Here is a 13,566-nt window from a genome sequence, read left to right as displayed (position 1 = left end):
AAATTCAAGCTAAGATCAAAATGAAGAGATGCTGTCTCACACTTCACACTCTCGATGTATCTAGAACATTCCTTTCTCCAACCCGGTGGCTCTAATCATTTTTCAAGATTCAGATCAAGGATCATTTCCTTAATTCTTTCCTGACTCTTTTCCCTCTGTGACTGCACAGACTTCTACCACTGCACTCATGTAGAGTCTTCAGCCTCCAGTGCGTCTCTGTGTTTGACAAGAGAGTGAAATATTTGAGACAGCTCTCTATCATCAGTGATGTGCTGGAGCCCGACTGCTCTGCTCGGGAGAGTTGACTGCTAGCATCTCTCCCCAGCTCAGTGTCTGCTGACACCATTGGCCATGGTGGGAGAATTTACACTACGGAAACTGGCAAATGTTATAGATCAGACCACTTATTTTTTCCCTCAGAGAACTGGTTGTTAACAATTTATCAGCATGCCACGGAGAGCAGTGTACCACCAAATTCTGGCCTGTTTTTGGCAATTAAATTCATATATGCATGCATGTATCTTTTCTTAACGTAATTATTTGAGAGAGACAGAGAAAGGGAGAAAGAAAGGTAGAAGCAGACTCCCTGCTGAGCGGGGAGCCGGACGTGGGGCTCAATCCTAGGACCCTGAGATCATGACCTGAGTTGGTCAGATGCTTAACCAACTGAGCCACCCAGGTGCCCCAATGCATGTATATATCTTAAATCTTTCTGAAGATTTTTTTTTAAGATTTTATTTATTTATTTGACAGACGGAGATCATAAGTAGGCAGAGAGGCAGGCAGAAAGAGGAAGGGAAGCAGGCTCCCCGCTGAGCAGAGAGCCCGATACGGGGCTCCATCCCAGGACTCTGGGATCATGACCTGAGCCAAAGGCAGAGGCTTTAACCCACTGAGCCACCCAGGCGCCCCTGAAGGTTTTATTATGAAAAACAGCAGTCTTCTCTTTCTCCTACTCATTTCCTTCTTCCCAGATATAATTTTTGTTTTATTTTTATTTTTTATGGATTTTACTTATTTGAGAAAGACAGAGAAAAAGCACGAGCAGGGGAAGGAGCAGGGGAAGAAGCAGAGGGAGAAGCAGGCTCCCCACTGAGCAAGGAGCCTGATTTGGGCTCAATCCCAGGACCCTGGGATCATGACTGGAGCCAAAGACAGATGCTTAACTGACTGAGCCACCCAGGCGTCCCCCTAGAGACAACTTTTAGACTTTTGTTTGCTGAGTATTTCAGTATTTACCTCCTTATCTCTAGGGAGGGATAGGGAGGTATCACTAATAACATGCTACATAATATCATTCTTGATGTTTTAGTTTTAGGCATTATCAATAGACTTCCCACAATGGAAGATGAGGATTTAGCCTCCCCCCCATCCATCTTTCCCTTCCTATCCCTCATCCTTTCAATACTGTTACAGCAAAATTTTGGTCTTAGTGTTTATTATGACTACATAAATTATTATTATTTTTTTTAAAGATTTTATTTATTTATTTGACAGAGAGAGATCACAAGTAGGCAGAGAGGCAGGCAGAGAGAGAGGGAAGCAGGCTCCCCGCAGAGCAGAGAATCTGATGCGGGGCTCGATCCCAGGACCCTGAGACCATGACCTGAGCCGAAGGCAGAGGCTTTAACCCACTGAGCCACCCAGGCGCCCCGACTACATAAATTCTATTTCACAGTTGAGTTACATAGTGAACTATGATGCCTTTTCTTTTCGTGTACTTTTTAAAGATTTTTTAAAAAATTCATCGTGTACTTTTTAAACAGTTCATAATTGTTTTGTTTTTGTTAGATAGTATTCTATGCTATTACTAATTCAACCTGAACTTTCAGCCAGTTGTCTAAATCTTTCAAGATGTTTATATGCATCTGGTATTTTATCACTTTCATCTTCCTGGGTAAGTGCTCTGTGGATTCCACTCCGGGCTAACAGCTCCCTTTATGCTTCAGGCAGTTCATAAAGTTGTCCATCCTTAGATCTGCCTTCAGTATCGTCCAATGATACTTTTTCCTTTTTTAGAGTCGTGTATCTTATCTCTTTCATCTACTGTTCATTTAGGTGGAACCCATCTAGAAAAGTTTTTGAGACCTTTTCCATGGTCACACTTAACATTTTGCTGGGGTATAGAATTCTAGGTCGAAATTTGTTTTCCTTCAGAATTGTGAAGGTATTGTTCTAGTATTTTCCAGTTTCCATTGTTGCTACTGGTAAGTCCAAAACAAAGCCATTCTGGTTCCTGATTGGTTGTATAGGACTTACTATTTTTTCTTTGTAAGTTTGTAGCACATTTTATTTTCCAGCGTTCTGAAATTTCAAAATGATGGAGGTTTGTTTTTACCCATTGTACTGGGCACTTAGTAGGCCTTTTCATTCTGTAAATTCATATCTTTCACTTGTGGGACATTTTCCTATATTCTTTTTTACTTTCTTCCTTTTTTTTTTTTTTTAAGATTTATTTATTTATTTGACAGAGAGAGAGAGAGAGATCACAGGTAGGCAGAGAGGCAGGCAGAGAGAGGGGGGGGGGAAGCACGCTCACTGCTGAGCAGAGAGCCCGATGCGGGGCTCGATCCCAGGACCCTGAGATCATGACCTAAGCTGAAGGCAGAGGCTTAACCCACTGAACCACCCAGGTGCCCCCCTATATTATTTCTTAAATAATTTCCTCCTCTGATATCTCAGCTCTCTTTTTTTACAGAACTCCTATTCAGATGTTAAATATTCTGAACCCGTCCTCTCATTTCCTTATCTGTTCTCTTCCCTGTTCCATCTCTTTATCTTTTTGCTCTACTTTCTGGGAAATGTGACATTTATCTTACAATTCTTTTACTGGGGTTTTCCTTTTGTTATCAAAGTTTTAATTTCCTAGAGTTCTTTTTTTGTTCTTTGAAATAAGAGGTTGTTTGAAAGTATTTCTCTTTCCCTACAGAGTCTGTTTCTTCTAAGTAGCTTTTTTCTAACTGTTTGATTTGTGGATCTTTCATGATAAGCTCTCTTTAGATTTCTGGTAATCTTTGCTTATCTCTTCATCTTCAGGGGAGGATTCTAAAAAAGCTATTTGGAAGCTCTAAGCACATGAATGGAATTCGTCATCCCTAATTTTCACTGCAGGGTGATTTGAGTGGGCTGTTAGAAATATCTGACGTCAATAAATTTTTCTTTCTGGGCTGGTCAGAATCTCCAGAGAAGATTCTTCCAGACTTCCTGACTAATGGCTTTATGCCTGGTTGTCAGGGCTTGGGAATCAAGTTGGGAAATGGACTTGGGGGAGGACAGAACTTAGTGGCCAATATCCCTGTGGTTTCCAACTTTCTTGTTTTTTAATTATGGTACTTCCTCCCTCAATATTGTCTGATATCTTCCATGAGTCACTCTTCCTAAAGGGCAAAGGCTTAACCTTTCCCTCAACCCTTCACTGGCAGCTAGGAGAGGTAGTTCAGCTTTCACTGAACTTGCAGGTTTCTCTAACCTTCTCTCCTATCCGTTCCTGCACGGAGACATAGGCAGGTTTCAGAGCTAGAATCAAGGCTTTAGAATCAGCTCTTTCAGGCTGATCGAGTCTAGTGTTTTTCAAAATTTGTTTATAGAACTGCTTTATGTCCTCTAAGAAGGACAAGTGTCCCTTTCGTATTGCAAACAGCTGTGCTTTTATCAGTTTTAAATACTGAGTTTCTACATAAGATTTATTGTAACAAAAAGTAAAGTTCACTTTCTAAAAAGTCTGAAGACCACTACCTTGGTCCTTCCTCTCTTCCACGCCTATGCTTGCATTTTATACAGGAAAAACCTGAGGTCCATACCGAGGAATGATCTTACTAAACATCGTTCAAGTCTTACTCCAAGTTTAGGCTGTTTTTAAACCAAGATTTTAAGATACTCTAAAGTGTCTCAAAATGGGGGAAGACTCTCCATAACTTCTAACACAGAAGCTCTCCCTTAGAAATAGTATGTGGCTTAAATGACCGCACCTCCTAGTCCTCTGCCTTCTTCAGGGCTGCTGTGGGACACCAAGAGAAGCAAGATGACCCTTAGACGTTGGTAAGTGTCATTCCAGCACTGTCAGTGGTGCACTATGGTGGCCAACCCATCAAGCAGCATACCAAAGCAAGAGGAGGCAGCCTCTCTCAGGACCGTAACTGGAGTAAGTGTGAGAAAGTTGCTGGAAATGCTTTCCGAGACTATGTCTTTGTGGAGCCGAAACCAAGGCCTCAAAGGGCCTAGGTACTGTTCTTTCCTTCACCTTTCCTTTTCTTCCCTTCCTCAAGGTGAGCCCTTTCCAAGGGTGGACTGGCTCCCCAAACCTCCCAGAGAATCCAGGCCCCTAGCCTCAAGTGGGTACGGGGGGAAACATACCCTTCCTCCACGGTGACTGAGTTCATGAGAAGGCAACTGGTGATAGTCACTCTATTTCCTATAACACAGGATGAACCAATGACTGAGTGCTTAATGGATGACTTCTCTCCAACCTGCGTATCTGGCCCAATGAGGCTCTCAACTCCAACCTGCAAAAGGCAAATATAAAACATTGTCCATCCATCTCAACCGACTGCAAACAAATCCCTCAGATCCTTTGAGTTAGGGTCCAATGCAACCTTCCCCCAGAGGCACATCAGCAGAGGGACCATCATCCTTCTGCTCCACCCCATCATGGTCACCAGCATGGGACCATATTTCTCAGGGCCACAGGTCACATAATACCTCTGAGATCAACTCAAACTTACACACTCATGCATTTGTGCATAGATGTGCTCTCTGGAAGAGAGTGCTCAAATCAGGATGAGAAGAGGGACAGAGATGGAAAGCTGCTGTGTCTGAGTCCCAAGACTATCATGGATCTTCCTTACAGAATTTGTGTGCCTGGGGTCAGCACCTGTCCAGCTTCGTGAGTGTCTGGGCTAGAAGGTAGTATTTTATTAACCAGAACCCAGTCGGGATTTCCCTAGGACTAATGAGTTTCAGGCTTGAGAACCCCAATCCATCTTCTCAAGGATATACCTCAGTGCACCCAGAGACTGTCCCATGCCCGCCCTGCCCAAGCTAGCACTTACCAGGTGTTTGCTGACAATCTGGGCTGATGAATGAATCAGTGATTCTTCTGGACAGAGAACAGACAGCAATTTGGGCACCTTGAGGAGAGAGGTTTGGTCACCAAAGTTAAGACCAGAAAATACCCAAAAGCATCTTAGGTAGAACTCAATGCCCATGGGGCACCTGGGTGTCTCAGAGGGTTAAGATTTTGCCTTTGGCTCAGGTCATGATCTCAGGGTCCTGGGATCGAGCCCCACATCAGGCTCTCTGCTTAGCATGGAGCCTGCTTCCCCCTTGATCTCTACCTGCCTCTCTGTCTACTTGTGATCTCTCTCTCTGTGCCAAATAAATAAAATCTTTAAAAAAAAAAAAGAACTCAATGCCCAGTTAGAGAAGCAGGGAGTTTTCAGCCACAGCTTTCCTATTTGGGTGAGGCAGGGCAGGAGGCTGCTGTATTTCCCCCAGGACAAGGATTATTATTTTTTATTTTTTGAAGATTTATTTATTTGACACAGACAGAATGAGCACAAGTAAGCAGAGCGGCAGACAGCGGAAAGAGGGAGAAGCAGGCTCTCCGCTGAGCAGGGAGCCCAGCATGGGGCTCGATCCCAGGGCCCGGGGATCATGACCTGAGCCAAAGGCAGCCGCTTAACTGACTGAGCCACCCAGGTGCCCCTAGCACAAGGATTATATATGCAGTAAATTCTAAGTGGTCTTATCCTTAGTTTCCTACTGAGCATCTCCTCCCTGATTTAATAAATTAAAATTAAAATCAAAACATTTAAATAAATTTAAACTTATTTATCTATTCAAATAAACTTAGATAATTTATTATAAATAAATTTAAATAAATTTAAATATTTAAAGTAATGCCATGTCCCTCAAGACATTGAGAAAAGCCTTCAAGAGGCCTACTGAGGGCAAGAAGCATTCTGAGTCCTGACCATACTCATTCCAGGTGCCTGCTCCCCTCCTAGACAGTGTGGCCATGCCTAAAGTGAAGGTAGGAACAATGTCAGACAAATTCTACAATCAGGACAGTTCCTGAGAAGGCATCCATGTTCTTCACCAGCCAAAATAAAAGGCTGAAGGTGTTCACACTATACTCTCTCCAGTACGAGAAAACTGAAAAGGTACAGATATGGAGAATTTTAGCTCTGGACCCATTAGGAAGGCACAGGCAGCGTGCCTATTGTCATTCTCCAGCCTGGCCAGAGTGCTGGTCAGGGCGCTATGTGTGGTGGCCACACTGGCCGAGGGGCGCCGTGCCAGGACTGGCTACACTGGCAGTGTGAAGGCTAATCCCTCAGCCCTTATCCCCGGGAGCTCCTCCCTTCATTACATTTCAACCATGGCCTCTCCAGGCCTCTCTGCCACACAGTGCTGGGCTGATACTTCAGAGCACTCGTCCCTAGTCTTGCTTGCAGACCAGCAAGCTCTAGTCACAGAACTGAGAAATGAGACCTGAAAGTCAAATTAAGGATGGTTTCTAATAACTCTGACCCCAAACTGGGGCTAACTTTATTGAGGACTGTCCTTGGTAAATGTGGGACTGGTTATGATTTTTCATAAACTCTCTGGCTTGGATTCTCTTGGATCTATAACCAATCCAGGGCAAAGCCAGCTTGAGGTCTAGGGCTGGGGCTACACCTATCATACAGTGTGGATCCTCAAGGTTTCTGAGCCAGGTTTTCTTCAGGGACTACATTCCAATCCCGATTTTCAACAATTATCATTCTACTTCACCTTCCCCCTTCACTTCTCAGCTTACACCTGCACTGACAGTTTTCACAGAGTTCTACCGGAAACCATGTCAAGAGCTAATCTTTTCATCCTCTCCTCTCCATTGTCCCGCATGCCACCCTAGGATACTTCCCTCAGTCACCTACCTTTCCCTCTTCTCGTTTCCACCCTTTACTGCCCAGTTTCCATTTCACGGTCCCATCACCCCTTCCTCCTTAGGCCTTCCTCCTGTGCCCGCTACATAGTAAAGAGCTCCCCTACATCCTCAGTATCTTCACTGTCTCCTCATTCCAACCCCCTTTAACTAAACGTGACTTATCTTTTAGAGCACTGCTTCCCCTTCAACAGAAGCTGCTCATTGTATCTCACAAACCTCAGGGTTAAAAGGAGGGGTTAGCTCTCTGATGCTGTTTCCAGACACTTCCCTCTTGTAGACATTCCTTTCTTCGAGGCTCTACCATCTGCCTATACTTTGTTCCTTTACCTTCTTAGGAAAGCCTCCTCTCTGCGCCTATGTTTGCTTCATCACAGTAATGATTACACAGTATTTATCTGCTTGTTTATGAAATAATGCAGATCTCCTCATGACCAGAACAGGAGAAAGGTGCTGAATCCAGAGGCCAAAAGTTAGCCTTATTAGGGATCTCAGCCCTTCTTTGGAGCCATATGGACTAGGCCCACCACTTCCCTTTTTGCTGCACCTGAGTGCCCAACCCAGTGGTACCCTTGACACGCCAGGTCTTGCTCAACCTTGGGAATGAGAGGGATTCTGAACAAGTCACTGGGTACTTAATGAAGATATAAGACAAACGCTCAGTCTGTTTCTAGGGCAGGAGCTCCCACGATTCCTCTTCTAAGCCCTTCCTCTTACCTGCCTGTTTGCTTCCATGTAGAGTCCCAGGGTGCTTACTCGAGAGCAAAGCCCCTCTTTCATGATATGGACATAGCAGCGCACCTGTGATTTGGATAAGTCTTCACACCTGTCTCCCCGACAGATATTCCAGCAGGCACCATAGGGAGCAAAGGTCAGCGCATTCCCTTCTTTTATAAAACTGAAAATATCTTCAGAATAAACAGAGCAAATAGAGACTCAGTCACATTTCGAAAGAGGGCATAGCTCACACCTCTCTCCTGGGAACTTACCCATACAACATGAACCCTGGAGGAAATCCCATTAAAACCTTAAAGACTAAGTTAAATTCAAAGAGGCAACATGCTTTTCTGAACTTTGGATACTGTAGGATACAAAAAAATGCTTAAAAAAGAGGTCTTAAAAGCCAAGTTTGACCAATAATGAAATACTACTAAGGACAATAAAATAGAGGACTCTTGTAAATCATTACATAAATTAAGCAAGGGTCCAGGCTTCAGCGACCAGCCATGTTGGCTTTGTGCTGCTAGCCTCTATGACCATATCTAGTAGTTGTGTTATGACAGAAATAGTATAGGACTTGAAGCCAGAGTTATCTGGACCCCAGTTTTTCAATTCTTAAAACAAACACGTGAGATCTTTTATTGTATGATAAGAAAACTGGGGTTCAGGGGACTGAGTAACCTGCCTCAGGTCACAGAGCTAGTAAGTGGCAGAGTAAGATTTCAAACTGAGGTCTGTCTGATGCCAAGACCTGGTATCTTAACCATCATGTTATACTGCCTCCATTTATTCACTTGATAACTACTTTTTTGGAACACCTATTATGAACCCAAGACTGGCCAAGGACTAGGCAGGGCTATGAGAGCAAATAAGACAGACCTCTCCCCTACATCCTGGAAAGGAGATAGTCTGATTGGCCTCTGCCTGAACTGTAATAGTATACTCCTTCACCCTTCTTCCCTTGATAGAAGAGGCTGAATTTAGTCAGGAATGGGGCTGCCCAGAGCCTAGAGAACAGGGTAACTGAGAAGTAGGAAATAGAGTTTACTCAAAATAGTCTGGTGAGAGATACAGCCAAACCATGGCTATGAATCGGAGAATGGACTTGAGGCATGATTAGCTAATCCTTGAAGAGCACAGTGACAGAATCTGCTTGAGCAAGCCTACGCAGAGCTCAGGGAATAGTGTCAGCTACCCTGTCTTGCCTAGTGTTAGACAAGAAGCTGTTGCCTTGTTGGCTAGCTACTCTTTCCAAATGTGCTGCTAACTCCTATTACTGCAGCAATCCAAGCACTGACCTAAGGACTTGAGCTCTTTTTTCTTTAGATCCTCCTCTTTGTCTTCTTGTCCTTGTTGCGAGGAAGCTGAGGAGAACTGTTTTCTTATTAGGTATGGAATTAGTTCACTCCGGATGGAAGTGATTGACCTAGGAAGAAAGAGTGGTCAAATATGAGAAATCTGACTGTCTGGATGCTATGGGGTCAAAAACTCTACATCCAAGGAAAAGCCAAATTCCTTCCTGTCATGCCACTTTGGGACTGACAGAGATCAAAAGTGGCTTGGATTTGGTAGTTCTGGAGAAGTGGAGGATCTAAGTTCTCTATCAGCTTCAAGCTGGAGGTAGGAGGGTAGTGCACTAAATCCAAGAATTTATGCAGAATTTATGCAAGAATTTATGCAGAAAAGTTTTTTTGTTGTTGTTTTTTAAAGATTTATTTATTTGACAGACAGAGATCACAAGTAGGCAGAGAGGCAGGCAGAGAGAGAGACGGAGAAGCAGGCTCCCTGCTGAGCAGAGAGCCTGATGAGGGACTCGATCCCAGGACCCTGGGATCATGACCTGAGCTGAAGGCAGAGGCTTTAACCCACTGAGGCACCCAGGCACCCTACACACACAGTTTTAAAAAATATATATATATTTAAAGGTTTTATTTATTTGAGAGAGAGAATGAGAGAGAGAGAGAGAGCATGATGGGGAGAGGTCAGAGGGAGAAGCAGACTCCCTGCTGAGCAGGGAGCCCAATGTGGGACTTGATCCCAGGACTCCAGGATTATGACCTGAGCTGAAGGCAGATGCTTAACTGTCTGAGCCACCCAAGTGCCCCTTAAATGTATATTTTAATATTTTATTTATGTCTTTGATTTTAGTATATGTGCTGTTGAAGTCAGCACTTGTTTATCTGAGAGAGAGAGAGAGAATGAGCAAGAGAGAGAGAGAGAGAGAGAGCACAAGCCAGGGGAGAGGCAGAGGGAGAGAGAGAGAAGCAGGCTCCCCACTGAGCAGGGAGCCCAACTTGGGGCTTGATCCTAAGACCCTGGGATGATGACCTGAGCCAAAGGCAGACACTTAACCCACAGAGCCACCCAGGCACCCCCAGAAAATAGTCTCTTACAACAACCAATTTACATGGTATATATGCACATGTGTTGCTGTGTGTGAATATATTTTAACATGCTGCCTTGACTCTTAACCAGCAATAACCTATTTGAAGGAAGAATGCTCCAATCTTGAAAAATGTTGTTTATTTTTTTTTTCAAAGATTTATCTATTTATTTTAGAGAGGAAGGGCAGAGAGAGGGAGAGATGCTCAAGCAGACTCCCCGCTGGGCACAGAACTCCACTTGGGCCTTGATCCCGCGACCTTGGGATCATGACCTGAACTGAAACCAAGAGTCAATGCTCAACTGACTAAGCCACCCAGGTGCCCTGAGAAAAGTTGTTTAAAAACATTAAAAAATTTTCTCTATAAAGGTCTTGCATATCTTGTTAGATTAATCTTAAGTATCTTACATTGTTTGTTTATATTATAAATAGTGTCTTTTATTTCTTTATTTTTAAGATTTTATTTTATTTATTTGACACAGAGATAAAGTTAGTGAGCACACAAACAGGGGAGCAACAGGGAGAGGGGAGAAGTGGGTTTCCCGCTGAGCAAGGAGCCTGATGCAGGACTCTATCCCAGGACCCTGGCATTATGACCTGAGCTGAAGGCAGACACTTACCTGACAGAGCCACTCAGGCACCCCTTAAACAGTGCCTTTTAAAACCTTTTTTTGTTTGTTTTAAATATTTTATTTATTTGACAGAGAGAGAGAGAGATAGAGAGAGATCGATCACAAGTAGGCAGGCAGAGAGAGACAGAGAGGGAAGTGGGCTCCCTGCTGAGCAGAGAGCCCCCTGTGGGGCTCGATCCTAGGACCCTGAGATCATGACACGAGCTGAAGGCAGAGGCATAACACACTGAGCAATCCAGGCGCCCTAAACAGTGCCTTTTAAACAATTATTTTCTTCTTGTTGGTTTGTAGAAATTTAATTTACTCTGTATTTTAATCTCGCGGACAATATCTCACTCAACAACTTTGCTAATTCTAATAATTTATCTGTACATCCCGACAATCATACCAACTATGAAAACAATACTTTTTTTTCTTCCTTTCTAATCCCTGTAACAGGGAAGAAGGGACTCAATCCTTAATACAGCGAGTACGCTTTTGAAATATAAGTACAGAAAGGTGAGAGACCAGCGCAAGATTTTTAGTTTTCTCTTTCACGCTGTGACCTTGTCAGAATTTTAAATCATTAATTAATTTATTTAGGATTTAACAAGCAACTATTAATATGCCAATTACTGTGCCAGGCCTTGGAAATATACTTTCTAACTTGAAAGAATTCATAATCCAGTGGACAGGAGCCTGATCCAGGATTTAAGGAAGAGGGTAGAAGGAGATGATTCTGATCAGGTAGGCAAGGGAACCAAGTCATAGAAGCCTTCTGCAGCAGTCTCTAGTCTGGAGTGAGACGCTAGTGGGGATTTTTAAGCAGGAAAATGATACTCATCAGTTTTATTTCTTTGTAAGATAATTCTGTTAGCAGTGGAAACAGGCCTGATATAAGGAGAATGAAGACAGGGAGATGAGTTACAAGACTCTTAAAGATGAGATAATATGGCCCAAGAGAGACACAGAGAGAGAGAGAGAGGAGTTAATGTACAAGCCGCCCTATAAACCAGACTGCCACAGCCTACTTCACACCCACACCCCTACCCCCATTCAGAGAAGCTCTTCAGGCTGACAAGGGACCACACAGATGGAGTGTCACAGGAAGGCAAGACAGAGGCAGAGGCTGAAGAGGGTAAGCAAAATTATGAACCCTGGAGCTACACGTTCATGGTTTTTGTCATTTTTAAAGGATCAAGTCAGACATCTTTGAAAAATTCTGTGTAAACTGGAAGCTCTTGTACTGAATTTCAATGTGATTTTTCTCCTGATCCTTTGATGGAGATTAAAAATTTCCATATGAATACAAAGAATGAAACAACACTTACTCTTAGCTCTTTTTCTCCCCTTTTAATGCACCAAACCAGTTGGGTAGCAAATGTTCCTCGGCCCCCTCTGGTGGAAAACAAGTCAATTCCCTTTGAAAAAATGACAAAGCATGGGCAGCTGGGGGATTTCAGAGCCATGATATTCACATTATGGGGCAAAGAGAACTGTCACTGCAGAAGCAAATTAACAAGCCTTGGCACACAGCCCCTTAGGGCAGAGCTCTTGAAGATCAGACGGTGATTTAAAGAGAGGACATGAAACAGTCCTGCCAGGCCCACCTGCCTCTGCTGGCACTCAGCGTCAGGTCCGTTCCCATAATGCAGTGAGCTCAGCAGCATTACAGAGGACAAAATTACTCTTCCTGCTTCCTACTCAAAGTAGAGGCAGCTCAATGCTATCCCAAGAAGTGGGATAGGCCACTGTGAACCTTTGTGAATGTCCTGACCTTGGGGCCTAAGATAAGCAGCTGGATCTACTGCCCTGGGCCTGGGCAACCTCACTTTTCCCCTTTCCTCTTATACACATCCTTCCAGAAACACCTGCCTCATCTCATGAATTACAAGCTTCCATGAAATAAGAAATCACAAAAGAGAACAATAGATTTTGGTTATTAGTTATGAACAACTCCACCAAATTAAAGAATTAAAGACAAAATAATTGCTATCAATAGGACAAAAGATTAATATCCTAAATAGATACGTGTTAAAAAATATTTTTAAAGAAATAAAAATTAAAACAAGATGCGGTTTCCCCCCCAATCAAACTAGCAGATTTAAAAAAAAATTTTTAGGGGTGCCTGGGTGGTTCAGTCAATTAAGCAACTGCTCAAGTCATGTTCTCAGGGTCCTGCGATCAGCCCCACCACCCCTTCCATCGGGCACCCTCCTGGTTCATGACCTGAACCCAAGGCAGATGCTTAGCCAACGGAGCCACAAATAAACTTTTTTTTTTAAAAAGATTTTATTTATTTATTTGACAGAGAGATAGAGAGCACAAGTAGGCAGAGCAGCAGGCAGAGGGACACAGAGAAGCAGACTCCCTGCTAAGCAGGGAGCCTGATTTGGGACTTGATCCCAGAACCTTGGTAGCCACTTAACTGACTGAGCCACCCAGGTGTCCCCAAATAAGTAAAATCTTTAAAAAAAAAAATTTTTTTTTTAAAGATTTTATGTATTTATTTGAAAGACTGAGTGAAGGCTGTGGGGGTGAGTCTATGTTGGGAGAGGGAAGAGCAGACTCTACACTGAGCCCAGGAGCCCAACCTGGTGCTCAATCCCAGGACCCTGAAATCACAACAAGATCACTACCTTGAGCCGAAACCAAGAGTAAGATACTCAACTGACTAAATCGCCCAGGTGCCCCTCAAATTAACAGATTTAAAATAATTCTCATTACCGATAAGATGCTTTGAGACAGTTACTCTCATACTATGGGAGTTAGAGTATAAACTGGTAAAATCTTTTCTGAAAAGAAACTAGCAATATAGAAAAAGTGTTCAAGATATCCATATTATTTGACTCTGTAATTCTACTTCTATAAAGCTATCCAAGGAAAACACATTATGCTCAATAAATACTTGCTGAATACATGAATGA

General features: G+C 43.3%; 1 protein-coding gene across 4 annotated transcripts in view; it reads right to left on the bottom strand.

Annotated features, from left to right (window-relative positions):
- EIF2B3 (eukaryotic translation initiation factor 2B subunit gamma) overlaps nt 1–13,566 on the bottom strand; it is a 129,611-nt gene that overhangs the window by 25,176 nt on the left and 90,869 nt on the right. For all 4 annotated transcript variants that reach the window (XM_047726476.1, XM_047726477.1, XM_047726478.1 and 1 more), the window contains 4 exons: nt 8,944–9,071; nt 7,643–7,833; nt 5,049–5,126; nt 4,354–4,502 (listed from right to left, as the gene is read on the bottom strand). In XM_047726476.1, the coding sequence (XP_047582432.1) occupies nt 4,354–4,502; nt 5,049–5,126; nt 7,643–7,833; nt 8,944–9,071 (546 nt within the window). The remainder of the gene's footprint in view (nt 1–4,353; nt 4,503–5,048; nt 5,127–7,642; nt 7,834–8,943; nt 9,072–13,566) is intronic.

Source organism: Lutra lutra, chromosome 4 (genome assembly GCF_902655055.1).
Source record: "Lutra lutra chromosome 4, mLutLut1.2, whole genome shotgun sequence".
Lineage (NCBI taxonomy): Eukaryota > Metazoa > Chordata > Mammalia > Carnivora > Mustelidae > Lutra > Lutra lutra.
Note: the sequence above shows the minus strand (reverse complement) of the source record. Positions and strands in the feature narration are given on the sequence as shown.